The sequence below is a fragment of the Gopherus evgoodei genome, chromosome 1 (assembly GCF_007399415.2).
Source record: "Gopherus evgoodei ecotype Sinaloan lineage chromosome 1, rGopEvg1_v1.p, whole genome shotgun sequence".
In the NCBI taxonomy this organism is placed as follows: Eukaryota; Metazoa; Chordata; order Testudines; family Testudinidae; genus Gopherus; species Gopherus evgoodei.
In genome coordinates, this window is record NC_044322.1 from 309,262,941 (window position 1) to 309,281,972 (window position 19,032).

General features: G+C 42.1%; 1 protein-coding gene across 6 annotated transcripts in view; it reads right to left on the reverse strand.

The window, feature by feature from the left end:
• Positions 1 to 18,281, reverse strand: part of ANO6 (anoctamin 6) — a 121,580-nt gene extending 103,299 nt beyond the window's left edge. For 2 of the 6 annotated variants that reach the window (XM_030548908.1, XM_030548906.1), the window contains exon 1: positions 17,621 to 18,279. In XM_030548908.1, the coding sequence (XP_030404768.1) occupies positions 17,621 to 17,690 (70 nt within the window). In that variant the 5' untranslated portion in view covers positions 17,691 to 18,279. Of the gene's footprint in view, positions 1 to 4,632; positions 4,672 to 15,997; positions 16,199 to 17,620 lie in introns of those variants that run through there. The other 4 variants (XM_030548904.1, XM_030548905.1, XM_030548907.1 and 1 more) reach the window with 4 other exon arrangements.
• Positions 18,282 to 19,032: the final 751 nt, after the last annotated feature.

The window sequence follows — 19,032 nt, forward strand, 5'->3', positions numbered from 1 at the left end:
CTTCTGTAGGGGCTGGTACACAGCCTGTTGCTGCCAGTTAGTGGAATTATTCCTTTACTCAAGCAATAAAGGTCTGGATTCTGGTCTGAAGATCCTAGATTCAAAGCCTACTGAAATCCTGTAAACATAATAATGCATTTCATGGATTGTGCCCCATATGAGGGGAACAAGCAATGTTTCTACACATTAATGAATAACAAGACACTAGAAGCATTGTGCAACTCATGTCAAATTACATAGGTTGTGATTGCTTTTTCCAATGTGCTTTCCTGGGAAATGTCTAAGGTGACAGTTGTTACTGAGATCTGAAATAGCCTAGCACAAAATCACAACAATTCTGTTTTGAGGGTTGCAAAGGAAACAAGTAAGCAGCAGCAAGAGCCGTTTGTTATTTGGTGTCTATATGTCCTATAGCCTGTCTATCATAATCAAGAGACCGTCCAGAACCTTGCCTAATTAAAAAACAGATATACTGTATGTGTGACTTATTGAATCACTGTTGTCTCAACTTCTAGAGAGGCTGCAAAAATAGTTAACCTTATAGTCAAGTGTTTGGCAAGCTGCTTCCTCCAAGTGTTATCTGCCCCAGAACCAAAGAGCATCATTTCCAAATGCACCTGAGTTATGTCAGCTCAGGGAGCTATTCTTGAACCTGTGTCTAAGTATGTGTCACCAATGCCAAATCTCCAGGCAGCTGTGAAACTAGGTTTTAATGAGAACTGAAATCATAAAATATCAGGGTTGAAAGGGTCCTCAGGAGATCATCTAGTCCAACCTGCTGCTCAAACCAGGAACAATCCCCAGACAGATTTTTGCCCTACATTCCTAAGTGGCCCCTTCAAGGATTGAGATCCCAATCTTAGGTTTAGCAAGCTAATGCTCAAACCATTGAGCTATCTCTCCCCCACACTGTAGTAACCCCTAAGTTACGTGGTATTGTTTCTGTTCCTGACCAGATGATGTAACTGTTATAAACAGGAAGAGTCATTCTTGGCCCATGAATTACCCATGAGCAAATTGCCACTTTTATGAATTCATTCACTATGTGTAATTATTTGTGTCTTCTAAAGAGAGCTGTGACAGCACTTCTGCTGCTGCTCTTCATTCGCATTAGCATTTGCAATACTTTTGAGTTCCATGAACACTCTTGGAAACAAGAAAACACCCATTTGCTTAGGAGTATGTGAACAAGGGGTGTGAGCGGCAATGAAGTGTGTTGGTAGGTTGGAAGAATAGCTTTGATTCTTTTTTTTAAATGGTTTGACTTCTGAATCTGGATCTTTGTCCATCCGTCATATCTTTCTACTGAAGCCCCATCTTCAGCCTCCCTGCATATTTTCAACTCTTCCCATCTCACCAAACTCTTCAATCTAGATCCTGCCCCATACTGTGGCTTCTTTACATTACCTAAGCCTAGAGCTCTACCCTCTAGTTCAAATGCAGTGTTTACACTGATGTCAACAATACTCCCCAGCTTGTATTTGAGAGCAAAAGTGGTAGATCACTGGGCCAAATCCTGAGAGCCTCACTCTATTTTTACTCATACACATTTTAACAAGTGGTTTCCCAGTGCTGTACTGCCAAAACTTTAATAAGGGGCTCATTCAAAATTTCCACTTCAATTCGTGATGCATGTGACATTTCCTGGGTAAAACACTCTACTCTTCCACGAAAAAATCCATCCGTTCCACACTCTTTCTTCTCTCCTCACAAATACAACAACTCTATATCTTCTCCCTGCCCAAACAACCAGTCCCCTTGCCATCAAACTGGGAGAGGCGAGTGCCATTTAACAATTGTGCTTCCTCCTCCTTAGCACCTCCTGAAGGCTCCTCTAGATGGCTCCTTTACTTGGCAGCCATTCCCTGCAGCAGTGATGGCTGAGGGATTGTCCTGTGGATTCTGCTGGCAGTAGTGGTGAGAAGCACCGAGAGTCTTGTTTACAGGCCCAAAGGCTGGCTCTGTTAACAGGGGCTCCCCTTAAGCCCTGTCCAACTCACCAATGAGCTCTCCCTGCGAAAGGGCTGAGAAGAAACTGAGCAAGGTCCTCTGAATTTGACACAATGTTAATCTATAACTTAGTCCTTTCATTCGCTCCACAGAATAGAAATAACACCGAACACCCAAATTGTCATACATTTAGCCCACTATTATCCGTCATCTGCAAGGGCTCTTTTCAACTAGTGCTTGTGTAGAAAAGGGATGCCTGCAGTTTTTTAATGCAAAGAGAATGGCGGAGTGGGAGTTTGTTCTGAATTAAGTGCTGTATTATGTAAATATTTAATGTCCCATGGTGAACCACATTTAAAAAAATCCTGAAGAACTTGATTGACCAGATTAAAGTGGCAGGGGGAGAAAAAAAATCACTCCACATGAAACTGAAAGGAACAGAAACTGTAAAAGAAAAACAAACCCCACAACTGGTGGCAGTCACTACAAACCTTGGCTTTTCAGTTATTTCAAAAAAAGAATAGTAACTAATGATTTAGATGGAAAGTATTTAATGTAAATGTTAAATGAGGAGGTTGTTCTTATTCAGCCTTCTTTTTGAAAGTGAGCCGCAATTTCAACCACATGAGGCATGAAATCAATTAATGAAAGTTTATGCCTCAGCACACTTGTAACTACACTGTTTAAAGTTGTCAATTTACGCTTTAGTACATTTTTGTTAATTTCCCAATCTGGATGTGTAATAACTAAATATATGAACACACAGCATAAGCTTGTCTCTCTAAACCATTTAGTCTTCCTAGATTTTCCTGATAAAAGGCCAGTTTAACTGGTTTGAATTTTACCCCTGTACAAACATGACATGCAAATTTAACTAATATATCCACTACTGCAGACAAAACAACTAGCCTCTGGCCTTTTCATTATCCTCTTCTGATTAAATAGTATTATGCACTTTTAATAGTTTCATTATTGTACAAAGACTGAAGTGGAGCAAATACAGTAGGACATTTATATCAATACAGTTTAGAAGTGACAACTTTATAAAGGAGAAACGTAGTTGGACATAGTATTGCTGTAGGTACAGACAAGGGGTACAATCATAGTTCCTGATTCATACACGGGTGGTACTCCATCTACAGAATAGGGAGGAGGCAGCTTCCTCTACAGCACCATTTCTACTATTACCTTGGATTCTGCGGAGTAGGGACCAATCCGTGAGCCCTGGAATGAAATCCTGGCATTACTGATGTTAATGGGAGTTTTGGAATGGACTTGAGTGAGGCCAAGATTTCACCCCTGAACATCACAAGGGGAGCAGGGAGGCACAGTGTTCTCCAGCTGTACAGTGCTCGGCACTGAAAGAAGGCACAGCTATACTATCTTAGCAAGCAGAAATGTATTTCAGTTGTTCATATAATTCTCCAAGAAAATGCCAATATACCTATCCTGGTGTGAAGCAGAATCACATGAAAATGACAGATATTTGGGTTAAAGCATAAAGGGTGAACCCGATGAAGGATTCTACAGGAAGACATTTGTTTTACATAGGGCTTGTCTATATGGAGAAGCAGTGCACACTACAAGGATGTGATTTCTAACACACCCATAACATTGCACATTAATGGATCTATATAGACCCTACCAGTGCACACTAAAGGTTCAATAGCACACTTGAACATAGTACTGTTTTAAACAGCATTACACTAAAGCGCAATAGGGAACCTTTAGTGTGCACCAGCAGGCAGGGTCTACATGAACCAATTAATGCGCAACACGTCAGTGTGCTTTAGAAATCACCATCGGCAGGGTACATTACCCTGTTGTTTAGACAAGCCCTTATACAAACTGGCAGACAAAAACTATATTTACTGACTTTTATGTTTGCAGGAGGACACAACCCACCCACACAAATCTTTAAAAGCACAACCATAAGAAGTTGGGAGAACAGACTCCTTTCCGCCTTCATATGGCTTACAACACTGTCAATAAAACACTCCAGTGTGCCATTTCCATTTCCAACAGACATCCAAAAGCAACACAAACCTCAGCTCCATCAAGCTTGCACTCTAATGCCAAACCTTAAGATTGACCTCATATGTTTATATATTAGACCATTCAGTGTGGCAGGTTCTTTCAATTCTACACTGCTGAATGATGAATTTGGATAGCAAACCTGACAGAATACGACTGCAGGTACAAGTGATCTCAGGGACATTACCAAAGGAACTGTTTCTCATTTTAGGTCATTAAATGCTTGTGGGTCAAGAATCTGTTTAATAGTACATCTATACTATAGACCAACACTTCACAGTTGTTACAAAGGACGATGCCAAAGACACATACTGAAGCAATGACTACAGCACAGAAAATGAAGTTCTGTTTTTCATTATTTTAGGCTACAAAGCTCAACAATTGCATTGATCCTTCCACAATTCTTCTCTTCTGACTCTTGCACTCCCAGTACAAAAACAACAAACACAAACCCTCTGTGCTTCCTATTTCTGTTTACGCGCCATTAAATTCATGTCTTGTTAAAATACGCACCTGCAGAGTCTTTATAATCTTAATGTCTTCTACACTGTTTAGAAAATGTTTTTTCTTATATCAAGTACAGCATGCTTAGTTTCTCTAGCGCACACTTAACTATTTCATAGTGGAATGGACAACCCTTTTCCTGACCTGCTCCTGCTAGGCAAGACTTGTCTAATGGTGCTTCTTTCTCCCCGTCTCTTTCCCGCCCCCGTTGAATACCGAGTAAGTCATCTCACACTGCCCAATCCAAACAACCAAAGAAAATTCTTTCAGCTGTCTGTGCAAAAAGAAAAAATGGAAAATCAGTGCAAGGCCAGTTACATTTGCTATTGGCAAATGCTCTTACCCACAGCTCAATGGTTAGTTCTTGTTTTTTAAATGCAGTATTAGAAACCTCAGGGTTGTGGTTAGTTACCCGCTGGGGTTTGGCACATCTCTAGTTGCAAACCAGACCATTTGAATCCACAGCATCCAAGACATCATCTTCTATGAAATTACAAGCCTGGGTGCCAAGAAATGCTAGGATGAAGTGGTTTAAAGGATATGGTAAGATGTACCTTGACAAGAATGGTGCCCTTTAAAAAAAAACTTTTTATTTTGTCATTAACATACTTGACCTTTCCATGCATGTATTATTAACAAACCTTATTCATAACCTATATCTGTTACTTTTAAAAGATCCATTGATGTTTGGTCAACCTCTTATAATCTGTGTATATATTCTGTTCAAAGTCCCAAAATGGTCACCATACATCCTAAAATCTACTTGATCCTGATATAAGGCTGTCATTTTTCCATATAAGGGGTTTCCCGTACTTTATTTCTCCATGCCACTGACGTTGGGGGATCTGTCCATTTCCAAAACAAGCTATCACACATTGGGTAATTGTGTTATCAATGGGTCCTTCTTCAAGTCAATAATCGCTAAAGTAATAGAGCCGCTATGGATTCTGTGGGTAACCTAACTTCAGTTGTCTTGAAAGTTCTATTCTTTATTTTCCTCCAAAATACTATTGCCTTAAGGCATTCCCACCATAAGTCAGGAAGGTCCCTATTCTGCCACATCCTTTTCAGCATTTATGACTAAAGCTGAGCAAATAATGGGGTTTTTTGGTTCAAGAACTAAACCAAAAAATCCAAAAGAAAATCCAGTTTGATTCAAACCAAATCAAAACCAGAGTCAACCAAAAAAAAAAAAAATTGATTTGGTTGTTCCCCCCTCACCCCATGGCTTTTTTAAAATAGGCTAAATTTGAAATAAAAATGCTGGTTTGATTCAAAAATTTGAAGCAGGAGGAAGTTCAGGAGATGAGAAGTTCTATAAAGAGAAGCAGGAGGAAGTTCAGGAGATGAGAGGCTTCTACAGGAAAGACCATGACATCAGGAGAGTTTTGAGTCCTGTGAGTGAGAGGCTCCTGGGGGAAACTCTGCTTGGCTTTGCACTGGGAGGCCAGAGCCAGAAGGCTGAGCTCTAGCTAGTAAGAGCTTGGAAGGCTGGCTGAGAGAACAGAGTGGGGCAGAAGAAGAGCTCCGGTTATGATATAAGATGCCAGAGCTATATATAAACATTAGTGTTCTTGTTTTGTGGTTATTTTGGGACCCTGAGGATTGTTTTGAACTGTTACTGTTATTAAACCAGTTCCAGGCAGGAGTGGAAGCCTAATGCAGTTCTAAAGGGGCTGTGAAGCAGGGAAAACAGAGGCAGGGTGCTGCAGAGTAACCTTTGGGCACAAGCGAGCACTCAGGAGGCAGCGGCTCAGTTATAGTCAAATTTTGCCCAACTCTATTAATGACTCTTTTTAATACATTTTATACGAAGTAAGGTACCATTCATAAAGTATTTATAATATTTTTTCTTAATGATTACACAACTAGATGGGTCCTTCCTCCGCTTACTTTCCCAATCATAGAATTGGAGGACTGGAGGGGACCTCGAGAGGTCATCTTGTCCAGTCTACTGCACTCATGTCAGGACTAAGTGTTATCTAGACCAACCCTGACAGGTGTTTGTCCAACCTGTTCTTAAAAATCCCCAATGATGGAGATTCCACAACCTCCCTAGGCAATTTATTCCAGTGCTTAACCACCCCTGACAGCTCGGAATTTTTTCCTAATGTCCAATCTAAACCACCCTTGCTGCAACCCAAGGCGCATTGCTTCTTGTCCTGGCCTTACAGGTTAAGGAAACAATTTTTCTCCCTCCTCCTTGTATCAACATTTTATGTACTTGAAAACTGTTATCATGTCCTCTCTCAGCCTTCTCTTCTCCAGACTAAACAATCTTCCCTCGTAGGTCATGTTTTCTAGACCTTTAATCATTTTTGTTGCATCTTTCCTGAAATGTGATGCCCAAAACTGGACACAATACTCCAGGGTGATTTCTTATTTCAGATCCTTTCCCCATTTTTCTATAAAGGTATTCTTATATTCTAGACACCTCAGTAACAATTTGCTATACCTGTGTTTCTTAAACTTTTAAGGTTGGTGACCCCTTATTCAAAGTGAAAAACTTTCACAGCCCTTATATGTACTATAAAAGATACTAAAGAGTATCACTGATAGGCCTGTATAATTTGTCTATGTTTTTGCAAGATGTTGACAGACTACTTGACCTTCAGAGGCAAGGGAGTGCAAGGAGTGAGTTTTTCTTTGTTTCAGATTGTACTATAATTTCCAACACCTCGCAACTCCCTTGACTGCCTTTTGTGACCACTTCTGGTTCATGACCCACTGGTATAGAAATACTATTATACTATGTGGAGATCAGGTCCTTTGAGGTGGCCTTTTCGGACTAAGGGATTTTGTCCTTGTTAATGGTCTTCTGAAATCTGGACTTTCTACATGGGTTTTGATATAATGCCTTAGTTGCAAAATAGCCAGTGCTAGTGTATTAATACACAGTATGAGTTCTTTGATGTTAATTTCCATAATTGAATAATTATGGAACATCTGGCCAATGGTTATACAGCTTTTTGTCTCAGGGTATGGCTACATTTGGAATTTCAAAGTGCTGCCGCGGCAGCGCTTTGAAGTGTGAGTGTAGTCAGAGCGGCAGCCCTGGGAGAGAGCTCTCCCAGCGCTGCATGTAAACCACATCCCTTACGGGTGTGGTGTGCAGCGCTGGGAGCCGCGCTCCCAGCGCTGCTGCCCTGATTACACTGACGCTTTACACCGCTGTATCTTGCAGCGCTCAGGGGGGTGTTTTTTCACACCCCAGTTGCAGCGCTGTAAAGTGTGAGTGTAGCCAAGGCCTCAGACATCATATTGTATTCAACAGAGCTGGTTGTCTTTAACTGCCTATTATGGTAAGTTTTCTTTATGAATCAGAGCTGAGAAAAGCTTGGTTATTTTACTTCAGTTCTGTTTTAGCCAGTTAGGTGCTTGGGACAAATAGTCAAACTGGAAAAATTTTTGTGAATAATAATGACAGAAAAAAACTACTACCTCTGACATATTCAGCAGCAAATTCTGAGAGAAATTTTGTTTTAAAAAAACCCTTTGTGGAATGTGTTAAAATAGTTAAACCTTTAAGGAAGCCATTGTGATATACATATTTAATAAATATCACAGGCACATAAGAAAACAAAATAATTGCTGGTAAACTTATCAAATAACACAAATTAGTTGAATAAATAGAGATATCCTATCTCCTAGAAGTGGAAGGGACCTTGAAAGGTCATCAAGTCCAGCCCCCTACCTTCACTAGCAGGACCAAGTACTGATTTTTGACCCCGATGGCCCCCTCAAGGATTAAACTCACAGCCCTTAGTTTAGCAGGCCAATGTGCAAACCACTGAGCTATTCCTCCCCCCACCTTCTGCCTACCATTCCACTCAATGAGCATTTGACTATATGCAATTTTCACCTTACGGGCTGACTTCAGAACCTAACCCTCAGGTACGATGCGACTCCCCTGTATACACCGGACTCAATAAAGTAATTTCACTTGCAAGATCAGGGAGTGTATTTTGGAGAGCCAGGACTTAGGGGGTTATAGTGGATAACCAGCTGACCATGAGCTCCAATATGGAGTGTGACAGTGGCTAAAAGAACAAATACTATTCTTGGATATTTAAGAAGATGTTATTTTAAGCATATACAGCATTAGTAAGACCATTACTGGAATGCAATATTCAGTTTTGGTGCCTGTACTTCAAAAGGATGTCACAAATAGGAGAACATTCAGAAAAAAGCTAGAAGAATGATTTTGAGTTCTGGAACATCTCTCTAAGAGTGGGAAAAACTAAAGAAACTTGATCTATTGAATTTTTCCAAGAGAGATAGTTAAGAGGTGACTCATCATTGTAAGTGTGCATGAAGAGATGGTATTTATAGAGGGCTCTGATCTGGCAGACAGTCAAATAAAAAATTAAATTATTGGAAGCTGAAGCTAGATGAAGTCAGACTAGAAATGTGTTGCAAATGTTTAACAATGAGGGTTACAATTGGAATACTCTGTCTAGAGAAATGGTGGATTTTCCATCACTTAAAGTCTTTAAATTAAGACTTAAGATATGGGCTAGATGTAGAAGTTGCCTGGTGAAATTCTATGGCATATGTTATTCAGGTGACTGGACTAGATGATTATAATGGTCCCTTTCTGGCCTTAACATCTAAGAAGATATGTGAACGGTGTTTGCATTTCAATCGATTTTTACAGAATACAAATTCTTTAGTGTGCTGATCCGTACCAAGGGTTTAAAGAAGGTGCAGAACTGCCAAAATCCTTCCCACTCTTTCACTTATTTAAGTTGAAGAATTTTAAAGAATCACATTCAACATTTTACTATCTCTCACTAGTGTTTTCCCAGAGGGCCAACACTCCATGAAACTAGAACTATCCAGCATTTAATTACTGGCATATATATGTGACCAATATTAAAACACTACCAAGATCAGACAAGCATTCCAAATCCATCATAGACTCAATGGACAATCTCATCCAAACATTAAATGCATAACATAAAGCCTTGTATTAACTGGGTTAACTATTTCATGGCTACTAACCCCTCCTAGCCATCCTAAGGTTTTATTCTGCTGTCCCTCTCCACAATATCTGAGGGCCTTCCACGAGACATAGGCTGGAATAGTGAGGTCCTTAAAGGATTTCATAGAAACACTCTGTTTAAGGTAGGGATTATTTTTTGTTTGGCGATTTTTGAATTTGTTTAGCTTGTTGATTTTCTTTGTTTTTAGTTTTTTGTACATAGAGGGGTGTTGGTGGTGTTAACGTCAGAGAGGGAATGTCATTCTGCTGGAAAGGTGGAAAGTCTTTGTCATTCAGAAAGATCTTGGAAATTCCTAATGTTTGCCAGACTCTTGATTCCTTTTGTTTCTTAAATGTTCTGGTATCTTCCAGAGATTGTAAATTACAATTACTGCAAAGCAGTAATTATGCTGTAGTTACATATGTATATTGCCACTTACATGTATTTTAGAAGATTTGTGGAAAAAATAATAAAGACTATTTTAAAAAAAAAGCGAGGTAGCATTCGTGTGGGGGAGTTCAGGCATGATTACATTCTATTCTATTTTGTTGCTGGGATGCTGTGTAGTAAGTGAAAGTAAAATGGGGACAGAGTAAGATGTTAGAAGGAAGAGGGGAAGAAGAGATGCATGTAAACCAAAGGGTAAGATGTATAGAAGGATAAGTAGGCAGAGAACATGAGCAATAATTAACAATTGGATGGCTATTACAGGGATGAATCATTGTTCTGTGTTTGTAAAGCGCCTAGCACAATGGGGTCCCAGTCGATGACTATGGCTCCTAGGTGCTATGCTAGTACAATAATAAATAAAAACTGCACTCCAAAATTTCTGAATTTCCACCATATTTGTCTGTGAACGTGCAAGAAAGTCCACTTACTACAAATATGTTAAAAAAAAAGAAATCCAACTTCTGTCTTCATATGCTAGAGAGGCAGTGAACATGGAAATGGGGACCAGAAACTAATGAGCTCTAAATCACCTCTGCCACTTGCTATGTGGCACTGGGTGAGGCCCTTCATCTCTCTGTTCCTTAGTTTCCCCATCTGCAGACCAGAGATAATACTTACCCACCTGAGAGATTCTCACACAAAAGATGCCAGATAGATGCAAAATATGTAAATCAAAACTAAAACTAATCTAAGAATTTGTGTTTTTCAGATTAAGTTTGTCAACAAGTTTCTCTCAATCTTTTGACAATGTTAGGAGAAAAACTGCCTGTGGAAACAGCAACAGAACTGTTGTTGCCATAGGGTATGTCTACATTACAGGATTATTCCGATTTTACATAAACTGGTTTTATAAAACAGATTGTATAAAGTCGAGTGCACGCGGCCACACTAAGCACATTAATTTGGCGGTGTGCGTCCATGGTCCGAGGCTAGCGTCGATTTCCAGAGCGTTGCACTGTGGGTAGCTATTCCGTAGCTATCCCATAGTTCCCGCAGTCTCCCCCGCCCCTTAGAATTCTGGGTTGAGAGCCCAGTGGCTGATGGGGCAAAAATCATTGTCGTGGGTGGTTCTGGGTAAATGTCATCAGTCATTCCTTCCTCCGGGAAAGCAACGGCAGACAATCATTTCGCGTCCTTTTTTCCTGGATTGCCCTGGCAGACGCCATAGCACGGCAACCATGGAGCCCGTTCAGCTTTTTTTTTTTTACAGTCACCGTATGTGTACTGGATGCCGCTGACAGAGGCGATACTCCAGTGCTACACAGCAGCATTCATTTGCTTTTGCATGATAGCAGAGATGGTTATCAGCTGTTCTGTATTGTCTGCTGCCGGTGTAAATTGGCAATAAGATGATGGTTATCTGTCGTTCTGTACTGTCTGCTGCTATCATGAGTACCTGGCTGAGGTCGGCCGGGGATACAAAGGCAAAAATGGGAATGACTCCCCAAATCAATCCCTCCTTTATGGTTTCTAAAAATAGAGTCAGTCCTGCCTAGAATATGGGGCAAGTGTGCTAGAGAACCAATGTATGAGAGAGCACAACTGCTCCGTGCCAGATCCCGCAGAAATGATGAGCTGCATGCCATTCACGGGGGGTGCCCCTGCAACAACCTCACCTGTTGCTTCCCTCCTCCCCCAACCTTCCTGGGCTACCATGGCAGTGTCCCCGCCATTTGTGTCATGAAGTTATAAAGAATGCAGGAATAAGAAACAGTGACTTGTTAGTGATATAAAATGAGGGGGAGGCAGCCTCCCGCCACTATGACAGTCCAGGCAGGACAGAATCTTTTCTTTACACAGGAAAGGGAGGGGGCTGATGGAGCTCAGCCCCTAGTTGCTATGATGAGGACGGTTACCAGCCGTTCTATACCATCTACTGGGAATGACCGAGAATCATACCTATTTTCATCCAGGCGCCCCCGGCCAGCCTCACCTGAAGCCAGCCAGGAGCACTCACGGGTTGATAACAAGGACGGCTACCAGTCCTACTGCACCGACTGCCACTGGGCAGGGGAGAGGAGTGGATACTGCTCTTCACTGCTGCAGCATTGCGTCTACCAGCAGCATTCAGTAGACATAGGGTGACATTGAAAGAAGTCAAGAAACGATTTCTTTCTCTTTTCTTTCACATGTGGGGGGGGGGCGGGAGTAAATTGACGAGCTATTCCCTGAACCACGCCGGACAATGTGTTTGAACCTACTGGCATTGGGAGCTCAGACAAGAATGCAAATACTTTTCGGAGACTGCTGGGGACTGTGGGATAGCTGGAGTCCTCAGTACCCCCTCCCTCCCTCCATGAGCGTCCATTTGAGTTTCTGGCTTCCCGTTATGCTTGTCACGCAGCACCGTGTAGCCTGGAGATTTTTTTTTCAAACGCTTTGGCATTTCGTCTTCTGTAACGGAGCTTTGATAGAACCGATTTGTTTCCCCATACAGTGATCAGATCCAGTATCTCCCGTACGGTCCATGCTGGAGCTCTTTTGGATTTGGGACTGGCATTGCCACCTGTGCTGATCAGACTTCCACGCTGGGCAAACAGGAAATGAAAATCAAATTTTCGCGGGGCTTTTCCTGTTTACCTGGCCACTGCATCTGAGTTCAGATTGCTGTCCAGAGCAGTCACAGTGGTGCACTGTGGGATACCGCCCGGAGGCCAATACCGTCAATTTGCGGCCACACTAACCCTAATCCGATATGGTAATACCGATTTTAGCACTACTCCTCTCGTTGGGGAGGAGTACAGAAACAGATTTAAAGAGCCCTTTCTATCGATATAAAGGGCCTTGTAGTGTGGACGGGTACAGCGTTAAATCGGTTTAACGCTGCTAAAATCGGTCTAAACACGTAGTGTAGACCAAGCCATACTGAATGGTTCCTGCATTATCTCCAGAGTCTTGCTCTCCCAAATACTAAAAGAGTACCAAAACTGCAGTATAAAAACTATTATTAAATATGAAAGCAATTCTTGTAGCTTCAGTGAAAAAAGGATTTTTCTTCTATTTGAATTTTTTTTGGTGGTTGTCATTGCTTTGTGCCAGTCAGTCGCTTCATTTAGTATTCCAGCATGAGCCTAGTACAGCAATAAATAGCAGAGCAGAGCAAGCTGCATATTAACCCTTCTATGCATATGCTCAGCCTAATATGTTTTGGCTGAACAGCAAACCAAATTCCCTCATGATCCATCTCCAATTATTCTGCAACAGACATTCAGCCTGTAGTGCGCTTCAAGATGAGGGCTGACTGAGATGTACCTTAATTGATTTTTAGTTAGATTACTAAACAGAGAGACAAACTGAAGAATAACAGAAGTGACAGGAGTGGTGCAGAACAGACAATGGTTTGTACTGTAGGGATTCATATCCCATATGTAAACCACAGAGGGAAAATCTCTCCCTATGAAAATAAAATTGAAAATGATGTTGACTTGTTAAAAGACCAGATGCATTATTAGGTCACTGAGTCCAATACCAGCATCTAGTGCAGAGTAGACTAATTTGAAATCTTCCACAACTATATGGTTTGCAGTAAACTATAGCAGAAAGTAAGTTATATTTTGGTAGGTCAGGAAATCTCCTGACAATTGACAAATTCCTTTGCTGATTGGAGAATCTGGCACATATATATATATAGGATTTATCTTTCTAGAGTATCATTCAGGCCCTAGTACTGGAGTGCATTACAGACCTCATAGTGTGTTCATAGTATTTTATGTAAGTAAACTATTAGAAAACATTTATTGTGCTCTAAATTTACTTACGTAGAATATTGTGAGATTTTGAATAGCAAGAGAAGAAGAATGAGAATGGGTGGGAAATGAGTAGTATGAGAAAATAATTAGTGCATCCTCTTGGGAGAACAGAATTAAAAGCAAAGGTAATGAGGTGAGGAATCACAGTAATTATTCTTCTGTATTTGTACTGCAGTAGCACCCAGATGGTCAGTTATGCAAGGAACTCCACTGTGCTGGATGCTGAACAAAACATAAGAAGAAGTTAGGATCTACAAGGGATCTTGAAGACGAGGAGAGAAATGTGCTGGATTCAGAAATGGGCAGGAAGCTGCTGTAGATTTGTGATGAACTTAAGAGGCAACAACATTAAGGACGAACAGGAAGAATTGTTCAGGATGGGGTAGGAAGAACTAACTAGAAACAGTGGCTTAAGAGCTAGGAAAAATTTAAGACAAACAACTGGATCAAATATGAAATCTTGTTTTTTAAAAAAGTACCTGGCAGGCATGAGCAGAAAAAGATATGGATTGGTTCACCTGTAGTTAAGATCACATGACAATGCAAAGCAGCATCCTGCAAAAGATGTTTCAGTGGTTATAGCAGCACATTTTCAAGACCAGACAAATGAGAGGCTAGTTTTCAGGTTCAAATAATGCACCTAGGTTCTCGAAGAGGGGACAAGTGTTTGATTTGAGTTGGCAGGAGATGAGATGTTGGAGTTTGGGCCAATAATGCATACCTTATTGACTGGATATCAATTTTGGCTAAGACAAGCTTAAGGCTGTTATGGTAGATTTGGGAGTTGATGAGATTGAGGCAGGCAGACAGGCTGAACAGTGAATTGAGTATATCTGCAGAGAAAGAATACCCAAACTAAAATTCAGAAAAGAGATCAGTAGAAGGAGATAGAGGGGCTAAGGAGTGACTACTAAAAGGCACCATCATGAGAAGACCTATTTATTCCCAATCACACACATAAGTACACCTAGAACAGGGCAAAAAGAAGAAACGAACTGCCTGAAACTGCAGCAAACTGCTCCATGCAAGTGACAAGGACGCTTTGCTGAATGGCTCTTCCATCTGTGAAAATTGCCTTTAACGTTAATTCCTCTAGGGAGAACACTGAGAAATTTAGGAAATCCCCACACATATATATAAACAATTTAGATGCAATATGTGGTCTGGCACTAGCAAAAGAACACAATATTTTGCAGAGCTGTCCATAGTAAAATCATTTAAGGTGGTTCCTAGAGAAAAAAATTATTTTGGGAATTTAGCTCCTGCCTCTAAAATATAGAGATGTCCACGCACTGGAAAAATATCCTTCCAACTTGCTAAAAGCCAACCAGAAGGCTAGACCATGCAGTCAGTCCTTACTCAGCCAAAACTTCCACTGACTCAAGGGAGTATTGCATGACTACAAATTTGAAGAGAAGGCCCGTTAATACTATATAGAGCAGGTGCTGCTTTTTGGTAAACACATGTGCACACTGCATGAGAAGGCTGGATGCAAACATGCGAACTGCTAACTTCTCTGACTAGCAGTTATATTTCATGGTAAACTTCCTCTCCATACATAGCTCTACAGTTACTGTAAAAAACCTGACATGTAACCTGAATATTCATGCATTAACAGAACATGCACTTCACCAGGCTGAATAACAGTTTCAGCAAAACTCTATGATGGAATTTCTCTGTGTAACAATTTAGGAGATCACCCCTTCCCACTTTGTAGTTAAATTTCCAAAATATCCTTGTTGTTCCAAACTGTGTATCCTGCAAGTACATAACCCATGCTAGCTGGCTTTGGAGCTGAACCCAGCCCAGATCCAGAGCTGATATACAATCCGAACAGTAAACAATTGAGTTGTTCACTGAGGGACAGGATGGAAAGAAAAAGTCATGAGGGAATTACAAATTTTCCAAGTTGAAAACTAGTTTTGCATCTTCCCTTTAGTATTGTGCAAATACTCCCAAGGGCTTGATTAAACATCCATTGAAATCAGTGGAAAATTCCCACTGATTTCAATGAATTTTGGATCAGGGCCAAAATCTGTGCAGTTTGTACTGAACACATAATAAACCCCATGAAGCTAGTAACATGCTTTAGTTTTAGTGGCACTTCACAAGAGTTAGTGTTTACAGACATCTGTGATATCATGAGGATCAAACGGTGTTCGTGCCTTCATTTTGCTGTTTTCTACAAATACAGAATTTCAAGCCCAATGTTCTGAAAATATCAACATTGTGTAATTGACATTAGAACTACTCATTAGCTTTTGAATATTAGTAAGCAGGAATCCTATTATATTTTTAAAACTTAACATATGGAAATCTACTCACTCTCCCTTTGATGAATCCAGGATAATATCTGATATCCAATCTCTTCCACTGACATTTATCATTGACAAAGACAACATGTCAAAGATAACATGGCTGCATTTCTTGCCTTATTTTGGTTTTTTTTAATCAACTTATGTAGAAACAAAAGGCTTCTGGATGCCATGGCTATTATCATCCAACAACATAGGATCAGATCCTCAGCTGTGTAAATCAATGTATCACTATGGAAATGAATGGAACCACATCAGTTGTTATACCTGCAGAGATTTAGTCCTTACATCTATAGTCTGTAAGGGAGATACTTTGACAGAATTCAGTCCAGTAAGAACACAGAAGAGATAGCTCTGGCGAGTTGCTATTGGTACAGAAACTAGTCTATAATCCTAACAGACATAACATTTCCTCCGGTCATTTACTATTGGTAGTATACATGTTCCAGTGAAAAAGTCATTCTCTGTTGGGGGCCAGTCTTCTCCCTGCTTTGCTCATTGCTTCTTCCCCATCCTCGCTCTCCCACCTCTTGTTCGGCTGTCAAATTAAGGCACTTAAGCCTGGCAAGGCGAATGAGCAATCTGCTTTCTCAGGACAGGTATGCCAATAGCATAGGCCAGATCAGCTTCAGGGGATCTTGTGTGTGGTGGAAACTGAATTATTTTCATTATCCAAAGGTACTGGGCCAATCTCACCTTCACCTTCCTCCAAAACAGGCTCTGTCTATGATCTGGGATCCTGGCTACATTCTCATGATTACTGCAAAGTGCCTCCTCTGTGTCATCAAACTGAGTTCCTTTTTCTCTTCAAAAATAGGCCAGTTTATGGGTAAAGTTTTCTATATATTTATGCATACTAAAATAGCTCAATATTGTCTTTCACATGAAAGGAGGAAAGATTATTTTCAGGCTAACTGTGAAAGACAACCCATTTCTACATGCATCACTTGTGCTGACAAAATTGTGTTTTCTGTCTTCGCGCCATCATCTGAGAAGTCCCAGACCTTGCACTTGAAACTTGCAGAACAAAAACGATCATAACCTAAACTCTGCAATTCACACTAAGCCAGGTATCTCTCTGTCTCTCACCCCCATTCACACACACACACTGGCACAGGCAGCTTCATTCATTCCATAAAAATCTCAGGCCAGCATTTTCGAACGTGGTATCTAAATGTAAGCACCTCAGCTCCATCCTCGGGGCCGGCATCTCTTTGGCCTCACTCTTCACAAGTTCAGAGCAAAACGAGCCGTCAGGGATTTAGCTTCGACATGAGCTGAAAGTTTCTCGTCCCAGCGTGCTCTTTCCCAGGTATGCAGCAGGGCTGGCAAACGGAGATTTTCAATACGTGAAAAGCAAAAAAAACCCAGGTGGCCACTGAAGCCCCCTCAGTACAATTCTCGACCTTCCTCCTCCTCCTCCCCAGGAGGAGACTAGAAACCACTCTCTTAAAATTAATCGCAAGTAACGGGCGCTTCCTCCCTTCCTGAGGTTTGGGGTCAGGACTATCACCCCCGCTCCAACACGGCCCCCTCCACGTGTCTGTACTTAGCTCCAGGACTCCCTCTTCTATTTCTAGGGTGCCGGCTCTTCACCTCGCTCCCAGCCTGCCGTGATCCAACTCTTACTTACCAACCTCCCCATCCTCTTCCTCCTCCTCCTCCTCCACTTCCAGCAGCACGTCCTGGTTCTCCGCTGTCATCCTCCCGAAAGGTTTGTCCCCACTTCGTACAGACTCGGCCTCGCACACAAGTTCGGTCCGTTCCCCTGGAGCAGGGGCTCGCGCGAAGCCTTCCTGGCAGGACCGAAAGCCGGCAGCTGCGCTGAACTCCGCTCGCTAAGTCCCAGCCGCGCAGCAGCGAGCTCTGGCTAGGCGTGGCAGGGAAAGGGAGGACGCCTGGGGAGGCCAGATTCGTACAGAGCCAAGGGCGGGCAGGGCTGCAACCCCACCCGCCTAGCGAGCGTTGCTCAAGGCGGGAGAGTCTCTCGTTGACCTGAGAGACAGGACAGCAGAAGGGAAAGGAGTGACTGGCCAACCCTCCCCTTTCCGAGCAACGCCCGGACAGCCAGAGTCTGACACCTTCTCCCTCCCCACCCCTGCCAAAGCAGAGACACCTCCCAGCTGCCAGAGCCCGAGCATTCACTCCGACTGCCGCAGGGCACGTCCCTTCACTGTCTAGCAGCCCAGGGTTATGCCACCGCTGGCTGAGGGGCAAGGGAAGGTCTCCCACTGAAACTCTGGTGGGCCCATTTCCACACTGAGTTCTGCCCTTTCCTGTGTTCTGAGTCTAGACAGTGGCAGAAGAGGAGTTAACCAATTCCCCTACAGGATCAGTCAGTCCTTCCTTCCTGGGTTGGATGTTTATGGGAGTGTTTTCAAAGTGGTAGCCAGGGCAACGGCCGTGTGTTTAAAGTTTAAGGCCCTGCTTTGAAAAAGTAAAAGCAAAGGTGGCCAATTTCTAACTAGTAGCAAATTGCGACCTGCATGGCCATAAAACAAAAGTGTGTGGAACAAACATGGCCACATACATGCCAACCCTTCAGCCATTGCCACTGTACTGATGTCTGGATTTTATAGACTGTGGCCTATGCTGAAATTGGTCAGATTCCCATTAGGTATGACTATTCCTTATTTCTATGGGAGTAGCATACAGAGGTCCAAGTCAGAATCTGGGTCCTGTTAGCTAGGCACTATATCACTGAAGACAAGGTTCCCACCCCAAAAAAGATTACGGGGCATGTCTTCACTGCACTGTTAGCTCAGGCCAGAACTGAAGTTTGCTCCTAACCCAACTCCTGTCCACACACACAAATCTCTGGCTTGAGTAGTGCTTTAAACTTGAGCTAACTGGCCACTGTGTCAGGGTATGTGTGCTGAAGCTCCACTGCCACTGATGCCGAAGCTAGTACATGCTGTGGGGGTGCAAAAGATCAAGTTACAGCAGCTCATCTGCTAATCTGGTTACTCTGGGTATGGCTGCTTTGTAGTGTGGTCACTCTAAGGACTTGACTACACACAGACAGTACGTGGCAAGTGAGGGTGT